The 18,598-nt window shown below is 47.0% G+C and overlaps 1 protein-coding gene across 4 annotated transcripts in view; it reads right to left on the reverse strand.

The window, feature by feature from the left end:
• Positions 1-18,598, reverse strand: part of LOC121567394 (Down syndrome cell adhesion molecule-like protein 1 homolog) — a 171,698-nt gene that overhangs the window by 34,933 nt on the left and 118,167 nt on the right. For all 4 annotated transcript variants that reach the window (XM_041877413.1, XM_041877412.1, XM_041877411.1 and 1 more), the window contains exons 9-14: positions 18,437-18,566; positions 17,061-17,339; positions 16,859-16,978; positions 16,451-16,627; positions 945-1,150; positions 547-643 (exon numbers count right to left, since the gene is read on the reverse strand). In XM_041877413.1, coding sequence (XP_041733347.1) covers positions 547-643; positions 945-1,150; positions 16,451-16,627; positions 16,859-16,978; positions 17,061-17,339; positions 18,437-18,566 — 1,009 coding nt within the window. The remainder of the gene's footprint in view (positions 1-546; positions 644-944; positions 1,151-16,450; positions 16,628-16,858; positions 16,979-17,060; positions 17,340-18,436; positions 18,567-18,598) is intronic.

Here is an 18,598-nt window from a genome sequence, read left to right on the forward strand (position 1 = left end):
GGAGAGAAAGAAATGAAGCCAGAAAGGTGTAAGGGAGAAAGATACACTCTTAGGAGAACACTTTTTAGTTCCAGGTAGAATCCTTTTTAGTTCCAGGTAGAATCCTTTTTAGTTCCAGGTAGAATCATTTTGGGTTCCATGTAGAACCCTTTTTACAGAGGGTTCTACATGGAACCCAAAATGATTCTACCTGGAACTAAAAAGGATTGGGTTCTTCGAAGGGTTCCCCTATGAGGACAGTCGAACAACCCTTTAGGTTCTACATAGCAAAAATAATTCTAAGCATGTAGAGGGAATGGAACATAAGCATAGTGTGAAAGAAAGTGATCCTGTACTGAATTTTTCTCTCTCCAGATTCATGTCACACTAAGCAGATAGTTATACAGGGGTATATTCACTAGGCACCAAACGGAAGAAAACAGACTGAAACAGGGATGATTAACTGAACTTAATTTTCCATTGCAAAACACTTTGCTACAGTGTGCGCTAATGAATGTGACCCAAGTATTTCCATCGGGTGATTGTGTTGTGGTCTAACCCACTGACCTTGAACAGTGAGCTGGATGAGTCCCCGGCCCTCTCCATATGAGTTTATGGAATGGCAGGAGAAGAAGACCGAGTCACCACGCTCTGCTGGCTTCAGCTACACACACACACACACACACACACACACACACACACAGTGAGCGAGAGAGAGAGAGAGAGAGAGAGAGAGAGAGAGAGAGAGAGAGAGAGAGAGAGAGAGAGAGAGAGAGAGAGAGAGAGAGAGAGAGAGAGAGAGAGAGAGAGAGAGAGAGAGAGAGAGAGAGAGACAGTATGTAAAGCCACCTCCATACATATCTCATATGATCGCATATCCTCCATTTGGTGTATCTGATGTGTGTGTGTGTGTCAGTCTGTATGTTTATGTGTGTGTATATGTCTACAGTATATCTGTGTGACACCTTCAGCGTAGACAATACTTCGTCACTCTTCTCGTTGGGGCTGGTGGTGATGGCGTAGCGAGGGTTACGGTCTGGGTCGATGACTGTGTCACCACGCTCCCAACGGATGATGATAGGCCATTCCCCCCTCGCTGTGCAGTTCAGCTCCTTAACCTGTCCCTTAATGGCCATGGTGGTGTTGGGGTGCGACGTGATCATTGCTGGGACTGGAGAGAGAGGGAGGGAGGGAAGAATGATGGTGGGATGAAGGGATGGATGGAAGGAGGGACGAGGAAAGTAGGGGAAATAATGGGACAGAGTTACAGGCAGAGTTGGAGTTATACATGAGTTTCCACCAAAACATAACAATCAACTTTCGCACTAAGAACATCATAAAGGAGGGCTGAAATGACTGATTTAGCCTCGGTTTCAATCCTCCTCATTAGGAAATGCGACTGAGAATGAGATTTAAATTGAAACAGTCAAGTCTTGTGTCTGGAATTAGCCTTGGCTAGCTAGCAAGCTAGTCAACTTCATTTTCCAATTAGCTTCAGATGGCTAGTGTGCCTCCGATGGTTTGACTTTGGACAGCCTATCTCTGGGGCTAGTTAGGGACCGTCAATATATTCCACAATGTAAATAGACAATATTTTCATGTTGCACACCTTTTAGTTCTATCATTAATTAAATGCTTTCAATGTTTGTATATGAATTTCTACAATATATAGTTGGTTTGAGGTTTTTAAGTCATTGACATTTTGAGCTATTTAACTTTTTAAATATTGTCCCATGTACATTGTGTAATTTAGTTTTTCAATTGAGTCACTCTGTAGCCCTTTCCTGCAGTCAAATGACCTAGTGGCCTCATGGGTAATATTTTGAATATATATATTTTTTTAAATAAGCCCAAAATCTGGTGTTTCTATGTCAAACGGTTTATTTATATTTCAGTCTTCTATGATGTATATAAAGTGTAATATTGGGATGCAAACTCAAAATTGAATACATTTCAACTCTTTATCTGACATGGTACAGGTGTCTTATTTTTTTTACGCCCATAACCATGTGTGTGAGGTGTATACTTTCGTTTCTAAGTAGATTTGGTTAAGACTACCAATAATCACTCTGTGTGACCCTGATTTAGCCCACTGCACTAAAAGATTAAGTCCATTAGGCAATGGAGGAACAATGATCTTAGTGCTAAAGATGATCTTTATATTTTGGGAAACTCATCTCTGTATGATAAAGTAGCATCACAGTAAAATAGAACTATGGTCAATGATAAGAACTACATGCCTTCCTCTCTCGTACTCTGTTTAGTGGGGACTGTGTGAATGATCACCCGGAAGATTGTTCACTCTACCTATCCCTCTCTCTACCTTTTCAATCACTCACACCATCCTCTTCAGCTCCTCCCTTAATCCTCACACACACGCACGCACACACACACAATCAATCTGAGGAGAGTTTCACTGTTTGGTTTTCATCACTTATTAATCTCTCTCTCCCACTTTCCTCCCTCTCTCCTTTACTCCCTCTCTCTGCCCAGCGAAACTGACAGAATTGAGGGAGGCAGAGGAGAGGAACGGTTCAATCAATAACACTAACACCGTCTCAGAATGTCTCAGAGAGAGAGTGAGAGAGAGAGAGAGAGAGAGAGAGAGAGAGAGAGAGAGAGAGAGAGAGAGAGAGAGAGAGAGAGAGAGAGAGACAGACAGAGACAGAGACAGAGACAGAGACAGAGAGAGAGACACATACACAGCAAGTGAGCGAAGGAGAGGAGAGAGCTAGAGCAAAAACGAGTGAGAGCAAGATAAAGTAAGGTAGTGAGTGAGTGAGAAATGTCTCTGTTGTCTGTAAGGTTGCTGCAGGAGGACAGTCTGCTATTTACGGCTAGACACAGGCCAGAGGCGTCAGAGGCTAACATACACGATAAGACCAGTTTATCAACACCACGAGGGCAAAGGTGTGTGTGTGTGTTTAGATGCTGATGTATCTGAAGGCCAGTGCAGGGTCGACAGATTGATTGCAGATGATTAAGGACAAAGTGTTTTTTGAAGACTGATCCCTAGAGTCATAAAATCAATCTCTCTCTCTCTGTCTCTCTCTCTCTCTCTGTCTCTCTCGCTCTTGATCTGTATAGTATCATCAGTCTATCCATGGTCACTCTCTCTGTGTGTCAGTATACTGTAGCTAGCTATGGTAGTGTTATCAGAGTCGCCTCTTTGCTTTGACACACTGAGTGATTCATGAGAGAGAGGACAGATCGACTGGACAGCAGTGGAGAAGGTGGAATGTTTTAAGTTCCTCGGCGTACATATCACTGACAAACTGAAATGGTCCACCCACATAGACAGTGTAGTGAAGAAGGCGCAACAGCGTCTCTTCAACCTCAGGAGGCTGAAGACATTTTGCCTGTCACCTAAAACCCTCACAAACTTTTACAGATGCACAATTGAGAGCATCCTGTCGGGCTGTATCACCACCTGGTACGGCAACTGCACAGCCCACAACCGCAGGGCTCTCCAGAAGGTGGTGCAGTCAGCACAACGCATCACCGGGGGCAAACTACCCACCCTCCAAGACACCTTCAGCACCCGATGTCACAGGAAGGCCAAAAAGATAATCAAGGACAATTACCACCCGAGCTACTGCCTGTTCACCCCGCTATCATCCAGAAGGCGAGGACAGTACAGGTGCATCAAAGCTGGGACCGAGAGACTGAAAAACAACTTCTATCTCAAGGCCATCAGACTGTTAAACAGCTATCACTAGCACAGAGAGGCTGCTGCCTACATACAGACTTGAAAATCACTGGCCACTTTAACAAATGGAACACTAGTCACTTTAATAATGCCACTTTAATGTTTACATATCTTGCATTACCAATCTCATATGTACAGTGAGGGAAAAAAGTATTTGATCCCCTGCTGATTTTGTACGTTTGCCCACTGACAAAGAAATGATCAGTCTATAATTTTAATGGTAGGTTTATTTGAACAGTGAGAGACAGAATAACAACAAAATAATCCAGAAAAACGCATGTCAAAAATGTTATAAATTGATTTGCATTTTAATGATGGAAATAGTATTTTACCCCCTCTCAATCAGAAAGATTTCTGGCTCCCAGGGGTGTATTTTATACAGGTAATGAGCTAAGATTAGGAGCACAATCTTACAGGGAGTGCTCCTAATCTCAGCTTGTTACCTGTATAAAAGACACCTGTCCACAGAAGCAATCAATCAATCAGATTCCAAACTCTCCACCATGGCCAAGACCAAAGAGCTCTCCAAGGATGTCAGGGACAAGATTGTAGACCTACACAAGGCTGGAATGGGCTACAAGACCATCGCCAAGCAGCTTGGTGAGAAGGTGACAACAGTTGGTGCGATTATTCGCAAATGGAAGAAACACAAAATAACTGTCAATCTCCCTCGGCCTGGGGCTCCATGCAAGATCTCACCTCTTGGAGTTGCAATGATCATGAGAACGGTGAGGAATCAACCCAGATCTACACGGGAGGATCTTGTCAATGATCTCAAGGCAGCTGGGACCATAGTCACCAAGAAAACAATTGGTAACACACTACGCCATGAAGGACTGAAATCCTGCAGCGCCCGCAAGGTCCCCCTGCTCAAGAAAGCACATATACAGGCCAGTCTGAAGTTTGCCAATGAACATCTGAATGATTCAGAGGAGAACTGGGTGAAAGTGTTGTGGTCAGATGAGACCAAAATGGAGCTCTTTGGCATCAACTCAACTTGCCGTGTTTGGAGGAGGAGGAATGCTGCCTATGACCCCAAGAACACCATCCCCACCGTCAAACATGGAGGTGGAAACATTATGCTTTGGGGGTGTTTTTCTGCTAAGGGGACAGGACAACTTCACCGCATCAAAGGGACGATGGACGGGGCAATGTACTGTCAAATCTTGGGTGAGAACCTCCTTCCCTCAGCCAGGGCATTGAAAATGGGTCGTGGATGGGTATTCCAGCATGACAATGACCCGAAACACACGGCCAAGGCAACAAAGGAGTGGCTCAAGAAGAAGCACATTAAGGTCCTGGAGTGGCCTAGCCAGTCTCCAGACATTAATCCCATAGAATATCTGTGGAGTGATCTGAAGGTTTGAGTTGCCAAACCTCAGCCTCGAAACCTTAATGACTTGGAGAAGATCTGCAAAGAGGAGTGGGACAAAATCCCTCCTGAGATGTGTGCAAACCTGGTGGCCAACTACAAGAAATGTCTGACCTCTGTGATTGGCAACAAGGGTTTTGCCACCAAGTACTAAGTCATGTTTTGCAGAGGGGTCAAATACATATTTCCCTCATTAAAATGCAAATCAATTCATAACATTTTTGACATGGGTTTTTCTGGATTTTTTTGTTGTTATTCTGTCTCTCACTGTTCAAATAAACCTAACATTAAAATGATAGACTGATCATGTCTTTGTCAGTGGGCAAACGTATAAAATCAGCAGGGAATCAAATACTTTTTTTCCCTCACTGTATATATACTATACTATCTTTGTCACGGTTTCGGCCGAGGCTGCTCCTCCTCCTTGTTCGGGCAGGTTTCGGCGGTCGTCGTCCCCGGAGTACTAGCTGCCACCGATCTATGTTTCATGTTCGTTTGGTTTTGTCTTGATGTTGTACACCTGTGTCTAGTTAGTCCTCATTAGTGTCCTATTTAGTTCTCGTTGTGTGTGTATGGTGTTGTGTGTGATTGCTCTTCTGTTTTGGTGTTCTGAGCTACGTACTTCCCTCCGTTGTTTGGAGAGGTTTTCGCACATGTTCGTGCGCCTTTTGTTTGACGCTTGTGTGCGCCTTTATTTCGCCTCCGGGCTTATTGTGCTCGTGTACTACGTGAATAATTCACTAAAGTCTTTTGGACTTAGCTTCTGCGTCCTGCGCTTGATTCCTGCACCACACCCACCTTCAGCACCCCTGACAGAATCACACACCTTTAAGAATGGAATCAGCAGGAGCAACAGTCACGCCTGAGTCGCTGGAGGAGCATGTCCGCGGCCAGGATGACCAGATACGACAACTGGGGACCGCTCTACAGGACGTCATCAACACCCTGCACCGATGGGAGTCCAGAGGGGTACCCACACCTCCACCTACCCTGCCACCCCCATCGGCCGGTCCACCAGTCCCAGGTCCGGAACCCAGTGGGATTCGGCTCTCGCTCCCGAGGGCGTATGACGGAACAGCTGCCGGGTGTCAGGGGTTCCTCCTGCAGGTGGAGCTCTACCTGGCCACTGTACACCCGGTGCCCTCGGGACACGAGAGCGTTTCCGCCCTCATCTCCTGTCTCACGGGCAAGGCGTTGGAATGGGCCAACGCCGAGTGGAGGAGGATGGACGCCACCACCATCTCCTACGCCGAGTTCTCCCGTCGCTTCAAGGCCGTGTTCGACCATCCACCTGAGTGCAAAGCGGCGGGGGAACGTCTAGTCCACCTGAGACAGGGGAGGAGGAGCGCACAGGCGTTCGCGCTGGAGTTCCGGACTCTAGCGGCAGACGCAGGGTGGAATGAACGGGCCCTCATCGACCACTTTCGATGTAGCCTACGGGAGGACGTTCAACGTGAGTTGGCCTGCAGGGACACCAATTTCACCTTCGACCAGTTGGTCGATATGTCCATCCGTCTGGACACCCTGCTGGCCACCCGTGGACGTCCCGAGTGGGGTCCGTCCATTCCACCCTCCGGCACCTCCGAGCCGAGCCCTATGGAGCTCGGGGGTGCTGGCGCTAGAGAAAGGAAGAGGAGGAGCCCGAGGGGGCCTGTCCCCTGCACCAAGTGCGGTCGTGGAGGGCACACTGCGGCCAGGTGCTGGGGAGGGTTCCCCGAGGGAGGAGACAACAGGCCACGTACTGGGGAGCCTTCCCAGGTGAGTAGACGCCCCACTTACCCAGAGCTCTCTGTTGCGCACTTTTGTATACCTGTTTGTTTTCCACAGGTTGCACCTCATTCCCAGCATAAGGCGCTAGTAGATTCAGGCGCAGCTGGGAATTTTGTTTAGATTTAGGGATCCCTCTCCTACCTGTTGACAAGCCTTTTCCCGTTCATGCTTTAGATAGTCGCCCGTTGGGGTCGGGGTTGATCAGGGAAGTCACAGCGCCACTTAAGATGTGTGCGCAGGGGGGTCATGAGGAGACTATACAGTTGTATCTGATCGACTCTCCTGCGTACCCGGTGGTGCTGGGAATTCCCTGGTTAAGCACCCATAACCCTGCTATTTCGTGGCAACAGAGGGCTCTCAATGGGTGGTCTGCTCAGTGTGAGGGGCGATGTCTGGGTGTTTCCGTAGGGGCGACTTCGGTGGAAAGTCCAAACCAAGTGCCCGCACTGCACATTCCGCCTGAATATGGGGATTTAGCTCTCGTGTTTAGTAAAGCTAGGGCGACGCAGTTGCCTCCTTATAGACAGGGGGATTGTGCAATTGATCTCCAGGCAGGAGCAGCGCTCCCACGGAGCCACGTGTATCCTTTGTCTCAAGAGGAGAGAAAAGCTATGGAAACTTACATAGCCAAATCTTTGAGACAGGGATACATACGGCCCTCCACTTCTCCCGCCTCCTCTAGCTTCTTCTTTGTGAAGAAAAAATATGGAGGGTTGCGCCCGTGCATCGATTACCGTGGTCTCAATCAGATTACTGTGAAATACAGTTATCCACTCCCTCTGATTGCGACCATGACGGAGTCATTGCATGGAGCGCGGTTTTTCACAAAACTGGATCTCAGGAGCGCGTATAACTTGGTGCGCATTAGGGAGGGCGACGAATGGAAAACAGCGTTTAGTACCACGTCAGGTCATTTCGAGTATCTCGTCATGCCATATGGGTTGATGAATGCTCCATCAGTCTTCCAATCCTTCGTAGATGACATTTTCCGGGATATGCAGGGGCAAGGGGTGGTCGTGTACATTGATGACATTCTAGTGTACTCGTCTACCCGAGCCGAGCATATAGCCCTGGTGCGTCGTGTATTGAGGAGGCTGTTGGAGCACGACCTATATGTCAAGGCAGAGAAATGTCTGTTTTTCCAGGAGTCGGTCTCCTTTTTTGGGTTATCGGTTGTCCGCGTCAGGGGTGAGAATGGAGGTGGATCGTGTGTCAGCTGTGCGTAATTGGCAAACCCCAACCACTGTCAAAGAGGTGCAGCAGTTCTTGGCCTTTGCGAATTACTACCGGAGGTTTATCCGGGGTTTTGGACAGGTGGCAGCTCTTATCACGTCCCTTCTGAAAGGGGGTCCGGTGCGCCTGCAGTGGTCAGCTGATGCGGACAGGGCCTTTAGGAGACTGAAGGACCTGTTTACGTCGGCTCCGGTGCTGGCGCATCCGGACCCCGCATTACCCTTTCAGGTCGAGGTGGACGCGTCTGAGGCCGGTATAGGGGCCGTACTCTCTCAACGGTCCGGCACGCCACCTAAACTCCGCCCCTGTGCTTTTTACTCTAAAAAGCTCAGCCCGGCGGAGCGAAATTATGACGTCGGGGACAGGGAGCTGTTAGCTGTAGTTCAGGCCCTTAAGGTGTGGAGGCATTGGCTTGAGGGGGCTCAACACCCTTTCCTCATTTTGACTGACCATCGGAACCTGGAGTACATCCGGGCAGCGAGGAGACTGAACCCTCGCCAGGCTCGATGGAGTATGTTTCTCGCCAGGTTCGTATTTAAAATCACGTACATCCCTGGGTCCCAGAATGGTAAGGCAGATGCGCTGTCCCGGCGGTATGACACAGAGGAGAGGTCCGTTGAGCCTACTCCCATACTACCAGAGTCTTGTCTTGTGGCACCGGTGGTGTGGGAGGTCGATGCCGAATCGAGCGAGCGTGTGCACCGACCCCAGCCCTCCACAGTGTCCTGAGGGTCGGAAGTACGTTCCGCTCGAGATTCGGGATCGACTCATTTACTGGGCTCACACGTCACCCTCCTCTGGACATCCGGGTATTGGCCGGACAGTGCATTGTCTTAGCACTAAATACTGGTGGCCCACGTTAGCCAGGGATGTGAGGGTTTATGTCTCCTCCTGCTCGGTGTGCGCCCAGTGTAAGGCGCCCAGACACCTGCCCAGGGGTAAGTTACAACCCCTGCCCGTTCCACAACGACCATGGTCCCACCTCTCGGTGGATTTTGTGACAGACCTTCCCCTCTCTCAGGGGAATACCACCATCCTGGTCGTTGTGGACCGGTTCTCGAAGGCCTGTCGTCTTCTCCCTATGTCGGGTCTTCCTACTGCCCTACAAACCGCAGAGGCACTATTTACCCACATCTTCCGGCATTACGGGGTACCCGAGGATATAGTGTCTGATCGAGGCCCCCAGTTTACCTCCCGAGTATGGAGAGCGTTCATGGAGCGTTTGGGGGTCTCGGTGAGCCTTACCTCAGGGTACCACCCGGAGAGTAACGGGCAGGTAGAACAAGTCAACCAGGATGTGGGTAGGTTTCTGAGGTCGTATTGCCAGGACCGGCCTGAGGAGTGGGCTCGGTACATTCCCTGGGCCGAGATGGCCCAGAACTCTCTCCGCCACTCCTCTACCAATCTAACCCCCTTCCAATGTGTGTTAGGTTACCAGCCGGTTCTGGCACCTTGGCAGCAGAGCCAGATCGAGGCCCCTGTGGTGGATGATTGGATGAGGCGCTCGGAAGAGACGTGGAACGCTGCACACGTCCGCCTGCAGCGGGCCATCCGTCGTCACAAGGCGAGCGCCGATCTCCACCTCAGTGAGGGGCCGGTGTACGCACCCGGAGATCGAGTCTGGCTCTCTACCAGAAACCTACCCCTCCGCCTGCCCTGCCGGAAGCTGGGTCGGCGGTTTGTGGGGCCTTTTAAAGTCCTGAGAAGATTGAACGAGGTGTGTTATAGGTTACATCTGCCTGTTGAATATAAGAATATTAACCCCTCGTTCCATGTGTCTCTTCTCAGGCCGGTGGTAGCTGGTCCACTCCAGGAAGGTGAGATAGGAGAGACTCCTCCGCCCCCACTGGACATCGAGGGGGCTCCGGCGTACACCGTTCGGTCCATCTTGGACTCAAGACGCCGGATGGGGGGTCTCCAGTATCTCGTGGAGTGGGGGGGGTACGGCCCGGAGGAGAGGTGCTGGGTGCCGCGGAGGAACATCCTAGACCCATCTCTCCTGTCGGAGTTCCACCGGGACCATCCCGCGCGCCCTGCTCCGCGCCCTCCTGGTCGTCCCCGGGGCCGGGGTCGGCGCACGGCTGGAGCCGCGCGTCAAGGGGGGGGTACTGTCACGGTTTCGGCCGAGGCTGCTCCTCCTCCTTGTTCGGGCAGGTTTCGGCGGTCGTCGTCCCCGGAGTACTAGCTGCCACCGATCTATGTTTCATGTTCGTTTGGTTTTGTCTTGATGTTGTACACCTGTGTCTAGTTAGTCCTCATTAGTGTCCTATTTAGTTCTCGTTGTGTGTGTATGGTGTTGTGTGTGATTGCTCTTCTGTTTTGGTGTTCTGAGCTACGTACTTCCCTCCGTTGTTTGGAGAGGTTTTCGCACATGTTCGTGCGCCTTTTGTTTGACGCCTGTGTGCGCCTTTATTTCGCCTCCGGGCTTATTGTGCTCGTGTACTACGCGAATAATTCACTAAAGTCTTTTGGACTTAGCTTCTGCGTCCTGCGCTTGATTCCTGCACCACACCCACCTTCAGCACCCCTGACAATCTTAATAATGTTAACATATCTTAACATTATTAAGATAGGTAGATCAACTTTAATATTGCAGATAGATTGTAACTTCCATTAATGTAATTTTCTGCATCTCTTTCAACCCCCCATATGTTTTTTTCGCTCGCATACACACACACACACACACACACATATATATATATATATATATATATATACATATCCTTTAAAAAAAACATGTTTCCCTTTATTACTTTCCAACCCCACCACCCCTTCCCTAATTGGAGTAAACTAGTGAACAACAACGCTTCGGCCTCTACTTCCAGCTTATATATATTCAATGGACAAAGTCAATTTTACAATAATTCAATTTTGATTGTTTTTACTCCTGAACTTCCTCTACCCTCAATCTCTCCGAACATTTTCATGATGTCCATCCGGTTTGCTTCTATATGCCAGATCTTTCTAACTGTGCTCTTTCACAAAAACTCTCAACCTATAACCTAAATACTTATTATGGACACAGTATGCTTTACATTAGTTATCTTGTTGTTATTAGTTGTTGTTAGTTGTTATTAGTCCCATCCTTCAGCTCCATTCAACACCTCCCATCTATCTCTTAACACCATCCATATTGGATTTATATTTGCCATATATTTTTCAACTGTACTGTGATGTTTCATAAAAGTTCTGAACCCTTCTATTCTCATTGTTTCTACAGATTGTAAATTGAAAATAAACATTTTTGCTAAAAGTATTACTATATTATTGATCGATTGACTATGACTTTTCAGATCACCCAGTAGTGCTATATGCAGGGTTAGCTCCAGGTAAATATTGCAATCCTTCAGCCATTCCTGGACCTGAGTCCAAAATCAAGCTACAAATGGACAGTACCAAAACAAATGATCTAATGATTCTGTCTCTTCGCAGCAAAATCTGAAGAGCTGGGAAGATTGTATCCCCCATGTAAATAACATTTTGAATCCGACGTCGTTTTGCGTATCAGTTCATAAACACTATGCCATGGAATCGGTACGTCAAAAATCTCTTCCTAACTATTTTGCAATCTATATGGGACGGCTGTTAATCCTTTGGTCCTTAAATTAAACTGGTATACTTTTTTATTTATCACAATTTTCTTTAACCAATTATGTCCTTTAATGGAGGGCCGACAGACAAGTTCCTTACTTTTCCCCCTTCCACTTTCCTCTTCCATTTTTGTGGTAATGCAGCAATTATTTGGCTGTAATTTTGGGTAGAGCAGAAATGTCCATATGATTTTGTTAGCTGCATGTGCGACATAACTCCACCAGTCCTACCTATGATGTCATTTATGAAGATTATAATTTTTTTCAAAAAATACAGTTTTTTTAATCAATTAGTATATTTGATTTTAACCACAATATTTGTTGCATTATTTGTTCTGTCGTTTCTGGAGGATTAAATTGAAATTGCAACCAACTTTCTATGGCTTGTTTTAGAAATAGTGATATTTGGGAGATGATTTCCTTTTCAAATAACTGAAAGTGAGAGGTTGTAATCTGAATAAAGGGAAAAAGGCCATTCTTGAACATGGGGTGAGACAATCTTACTAATTTGCTAGAGAACCAGTTCAGGTTTAAGTATAACTTCCATATGACTTACGCTTTTAGTGGTAGGTCTAAAGTTTTAATATTTAATAATTTCTGTCCTCCGAATTCATATTCATTACATAAATAGGCCCGTTTAATTTTGTCTGGCTTACGTTCCAAATAAAAATGAATATTTTTTAGGTAAACTGGGATAATACTAAAGAGTTAATCAGGGTGATTTTTCCACAAATAGACAGGTTTTTACCTTTCCATGGTAGCAAGAACTTATATGTTTACATATCTTGCATTACCCATCTCATATGTACAGTATCTCACAAAAGTGAGTACACCCCTCACATTTTTGTAAATATTTCAGTATATCTTTTCATGTGACAACACTGACGAAATGACACTTTGCTACAATGTAAAGCAGTGAGTGTAGAGCTTGTACAGTGGGGAGAACAAGTATTTGATACACTGACGATTTTGCAGGTTTTCCTACTTACAAAGCATGTAGAGGTCTGTAATTTTTTATCATAGGTACACTTCAGCTGTGAGAGACAGAATCTAAAACAAAAATCCAGAAAATCACATTGTATGATTTTTAAGTGATTAATTTGCATTTTATTGCATGACATAAGTATTTGATACATCAGAAAAGCAGAACTTAATATTTGGTACAGAAACCTTTGTTTGCAATTACAGAGATCATACGTTTCCTGTAGGTCTTGACCAGGTTTGCACACACTGCAGCAGGGATTTTGGCCCACTCCTCCATACAGACCTTTTCCAGATCCTTCAGGTTTCGGGGCTGTCACTGGGCAATACGGACTTTCAGCTCCCTCCAAAGAATTTCTATTGGGTTCAGGTCTGGAGACTGGCTAGGCCACTCCAGGACCTTGAGATGCTTCTTACGGAGCCACTCCTTAGTTGCCCTGGCTGTGTGTTTCGGGTCGTTGTCATGCTGGAAGACCCAGCCACGACCCATCTTCAATGCTCTTACTGAGGGAAGGAGGTTGTTGGCCAAGATCTCGCGATACATGGCCCCATCCATCCTCCCCTCAATACGGTGCTGTCGTCCTGTCCCCTTTGCAGAAAAGCATCCCCAAAGAATGATGTTTCCACCTCCGTGATTCACGGTTGGGATGGTGTTCTTGGGGTTGTACTCATCCTTCTTCTTCCTCCAAACACGGCGAGTGGAGTTTAGACCAAAAAGCTCTACTTTTGTCTCATCAGACCACATGACCTTCTCCCATTCCTCCTCTGGATCATCCAGATGGTCATTGGCAAACTTCAGATGGGCCTGGACATGCGCTGGCTTGAGCAGGGGGACCTTGCGTGCGCTGCAGGATTTTAATCCATGATGGCGTAGTGTGTTACTAATGGTTTTCTTTGAGACTGTGGTCCCAGCTCTCTTCAGGTCATTGACCAGGTCCTGACGTGTAGTTCTGGGATGATCCCTTACCTTCCTCATGATCATTGATGCCCCGCGAGGTGAGATCTTGCATGGAGCCCCAGACCGAGGGTGATTGACCGTCATCTTGAACTTCTTCCATTTTCTAATAATTGCGCCAAAAGTTGTTGCCTTCTCACCAAGCTGCTTGCCTATTGTCCTGTAGCCCATCCCAGCCTTGTGCAGGTCTACAATTTTATCCCTGATGTCCTTACACAGCTCTGTGGTCTTGGCCATTGTGGAGAGGTTGGAGTCTGTTTGATTGAGTGTGTGGACAGATGTCTTTTATACAGGTAGTGAGTTCAAACAGGTGCAGTTAATACAGGTAATGAGTGGAGAACAGGAGGGCTTCTTAAAGAAAAACTAACAGGTCTGTGAGAGCCGGAATTCTTACTGGTTGGTAGGTGATCAAATACTTATGTCATGCAATAAAATGCAAATTAATTACTTAAAAATCATACAATGTGATTTTCTGGATTTTTGTTTTAGATTCCGTCTCTTACAGTTGAAGTGTACCTATGATAAAAATGACAGACCTCTACAAGCTTTGTAAGTAGGAAAACCTGCAAAATCGGCAGTGTATCAAATACTTGTTCTCCCCACTGTATAACAGTGTACATTTACTGTCCCCTCAAAATAACACAACACACAGCCATTACTGTCTAAACCGCTGGCAACAAAAGTGAGTACACCCCTAAGTGAAAATGTCAAAATTGGGCCCAAAGTGTCAATATTTTGTGTGGCCATCATCATTTTCCAGCACTGCCTTAACCCTCTTTTGCATGGAGTTCACCAGAGCTTCACAGGTTGCCACTGGAGTCCTCTTCCACTCCTCCATGATGACATCACAGAGCTGGTGGATGTTAGAGACCTTGCACTCCTCCACCTTCCGTTTGAGGATGCCCCACAGATGCTCAATAGGGTTTAGGTCTGGAGACATGCTTGGCCAGTCCATCACCTTTACCCTCAGCTTCTTTAGCAAGGCAGTGGTCGTCTTGGAGGTGTGTTTGGGGTCATTATCATGTTGGAATACTGCCCTGCGGCCCAGTCTCCGAAGGGAGGGGATCATGCTCTGCTTCAGTATGTCACAGTAAATGTTGGCATTCATGGTTCCCTCACACTTGTCTTTGTACTCCTCACCTGGTTGCCGCCACACACGCTTGACACCATCTGAACCAAATACGTTTATCTTGGTCTCATCAGACCCCAGGACATGGTTCCAGTAATCTATGTCCTTAGTCTGCTTGTCTTCAACAAACTGTTTGCAAGCTTTCTTGTGCATCATCTTTAGAAGAGGCTTCCTTCTGGGACGACAGCCATGCAGACCAATTTGATGCAGTGTGCGGCGTATGGTCAGGCTGACCCCCCACCCCTTCAACCTCTGCAGCAATGCTAGCATCACTCATACGTCTATTTCCCAAAGACAACCTCTGGATATGATGCTGAGCACGTGCACTCAACTTCTTTGGTCGACCATGACGAGGCCTGTTCTGAGTGGAACCGGTCCTGTTAAACCGCTCTATGGTCTTGGCCACCGTGCTGCAGCTCAGTTTCAGGGTCTTGGCAATCTTCTTATAGCCCAGGCCATCTTTATGTAGAGCAACAATTCTTTTTTTCAGATCCTCAGAGAGTTCTTTGCCATGAGGTGCCATGTTGAACTTCCAGTGACCAGTATGAGGGAGTGTGAGAGCGATGACACCAAATTTAACACACCTGTTCCCCATTCACACCTGAGACACTAACAAGTCACATGACACCGGGGAGGGAAAATGGCTAATTGGGCCCAATTTGGACATTTTCACTTAGGGGTGTACTCACTTTTGTTGCCAGTGGTTTAGACATTAATGGCTGTGTGTTGTGTTATTTTGAGGGGACAGCAAATTTACAATGTTATACAAGCTGTACACTCACTACTTTACATTGTAGCAAAGTGTCATTTCTTCAGTGTTGTCACATGAAAAGATATACTCAAATATTTACAAAAATACTGTATTCTATACTATCTATTGCATCTTAGACTATGCCACTCTGATAATGATAATGACATTGCTCATCCATATATTTATATATTCTTATTCCATTCCTTTACTTAGATTTGTGTGTATTAGGTTTTTGTTGTAGAACTGTTAGATATTACTTGCTAGATATTGCTGCAATGTCGGAACTAGAAGCACAAGCATTTCGCTACTCTCGCAAATAACATCTGCTAACCATGTGTATGTGACCAATAAATTAGATTAGATTAGATTTGATTTGAGAGAGAGCAGAAGGAGAAGGCTGATGCACTAGGCTCACAGAGTGTTCCCAAACAGCCCTAACGGCAGCCATCTTCAGTGGGATACAATAGCAAAGCCGTGATCTCTATACCAGGAAGGTGTGTTAAACCCCTTTGTTGAACCAGAGGAGTAGCTATCCTTATTTTTATTAACTCATAGCAGCTAGTTTTCTCCATGTTCTTTGATATGTGATAAAGTACCTTGTTAATGTTCCTCACTGTTTGGTCAGGTTGCGGTCAGACTCACTTTTGAGTGTCAGGACCATGCTTTTTGCTGATATCAGAGCCCACCCAGTATGTGTGTGTGGTTGAGAGCATGGTGTGTTTTTATTGTCACATACAACAGATAGGTGCAGTGAAATGTGTTGCTTTACATGGTCAGCCATAGTTGTACAGCACACCTGGAGTATATTAGGGTTAAGTGCCTTGCTCAAGGGCACATTTACAGATTTTTCACCTTGTCGGCTCAGGTATTCAAACTAGCGACCTTTTGTTTACTGGCCCAACGCTCTAACCGCTAGGTTACCTTTCGCCCTAGTGTGAGGTTGAGAATGTGTGGTCATGGTCAGGTTGTGGTCAGACTCACTCTTGACGGTCAGGACCATGCTCTTGCTGATGTCGGAGCCCACTCCGTTGGAGGCCTGACAGAGGTAGTAGCCCCGGTCCTCCTCCAGGACGTGACGAATCAGCAGGGAGCCATTCCCCATGATCTGGATCCGACCGGTCAGAGGCACTGGGTGGTACTGCTGGGGGTTTCCTATACCTACAGAGGGGGTGAGTGGATTTCACTGATGATTCCACTATGATTATCAAGATCATATGCCACTATATTATAGTGGTTCTCAGTTGGTAGACGCACTGACTGTTGTAAATCACTTTGGATAAACACGTCTGCTAAATGGTATAGGATGTCTGAATGATTTAGGCTGATTTCAAACATGGCTAGATATACAGCAATGGTAAATGCTATAATTCGACAGGTGAGGATGGGTACCTTTGGCGTGCTTCCACATGACTTTGGGAGGGGGGTATCCATCCACGGAGCAGTTGAGGACCCCCGCCTTGCCGTAGATCCCATCCTGGTTATTGGGCTGGACCACAAACTGAGGAGGCACTAAGGGGAGGGGAGGGAGGAGATTAAACTTGGAGCCTGACGGTGGGTCTGTCTGTCTGTCTGTCAACTGGTCCTGTCTCACCTGTGACAGTGAGCTGTCTCTCAGAGCTGACGGTGGCGGCGTCGTTGCTAGCGATGCATGTGTAGTTGCCGTTGTGTTTGAGCGACACCTTGCCGATCTGCAGTGAGCTCATGTACTCCTTGGTCTCGATGTTGACGCCGGACGAGGGCACAATCTCCTGGCCATCCTTACGCCAAGTGATATGGATGGGCATGTCGCCAGACGACACCACACAGGCGATGTACATGAGCTTCCCAATGGAGGTGGGGGGGAAGTCAAAGGGTTGGATCAGAGGGGGCACTGTGAGACAGAATACAGGAGGGAGAGAGAGATAGAATAAGATGAGGGTAGAGACAGAAAGGGAGGAAAGCAGATACATGCATATGAGAGAGCGAGAGAGAGAGAGCGAGAGAGAGAGAGAGAGAGAGAGAGAGAGAGAGAGAGAGAGAGAGAGAGAGAGAGAGAGAGAGAGAGAAAGAGAGAGAGAGGGAGAGTTCATGTTGAGTGATTCAGACTGGGTGGTGGGCTGTTTGGTAGTTTATGGTGAGTAACCTTCCCTGTGATCTCCAGTCAGTCTAATCCTGGAACCCAGCGTCTCCCCGGCTCCCCAGCCCTCTCCTCTCCTCTCCAGCCCATAATAGCTGCTCTAATTAGAGCCCAATCGGCAGGGGGAAGATTGGTGTTGCCATGGTGACCACAGTAGGAGTAGGGGGCAAGGAGTGTGTGTGTGTGTGTGTGTGTGTGTGTGTGTGTGTGGGGGGGGGGGGGGGGGTCTACGTAGAGCTGAGACATCTGGGGGATTTAATTTGGGCCTCGTTAAAATTAATCTAATTAAATCAGAGAAATGACGAGATGCACACAAACACACAAACACCAGATGACACACCTTTCAGTCTTCCTATGACAAGCACACATTCAACCTCATCAACACACACATTAAAACAGGCAACATACAAGCAATACAGTCTTGACCCTGTGCTCTGACACACACACACACACACATATATATATATATATATATATATATATATATATATATATATATCCACACAATAGCACTCTTGCTTTGTGTAATTGCTGAGTGGTTGAGAGGGTGCAGTAGCCCACTCTGGCCCTTAATCAGAGGTTATTAGAGGTAACGCGTGCACTCTCTCTCTTTCGCTCTCTCACTCTCTCTTTCTCCCAAACATTCATTCAAACACAAACTAACTCACTCACAAGCATACTCAAATACACACACACTCAGTGACGTACACCCAATCTCCCTTCTCTCAATACACAGCACAGCTTCCAGTAACACAGACAGCCACAAGCATACAGAGACACTTGGACTACAACTGAACACACAAATAAACTACGACCCCACCCCACTTCCTGTAGAGTAAGTGACCTCTGACCTTTGACTTGGACATAGACGGTCTGGCTGATGAAGATCTGTGGTTGGATGAGCACGCTGCAGAGGTACGCCCCCTCGTCCAAGACCTTCTGGACATCACTTAGCTTCAGAGTACCATTCTCATACACCACCTAAGATTAAGATAAAGATTAGGATTAAGATT

The sequence above is a fragment of the Coregonus clupeaformis genome, chromosome 6 (genome assembly GCF_020615455.1).
Source record: "Coregonus clupeaformis isolate EN_2021a chromosome 6, ASM2061545v1, whole genome shotgun sequence".
NCBI lineage: Eukaryota > Metazoa > Chordata > Actinopteri > Salmoniformes > Salmonidae > Coregonus > Coregonus clupeaformis.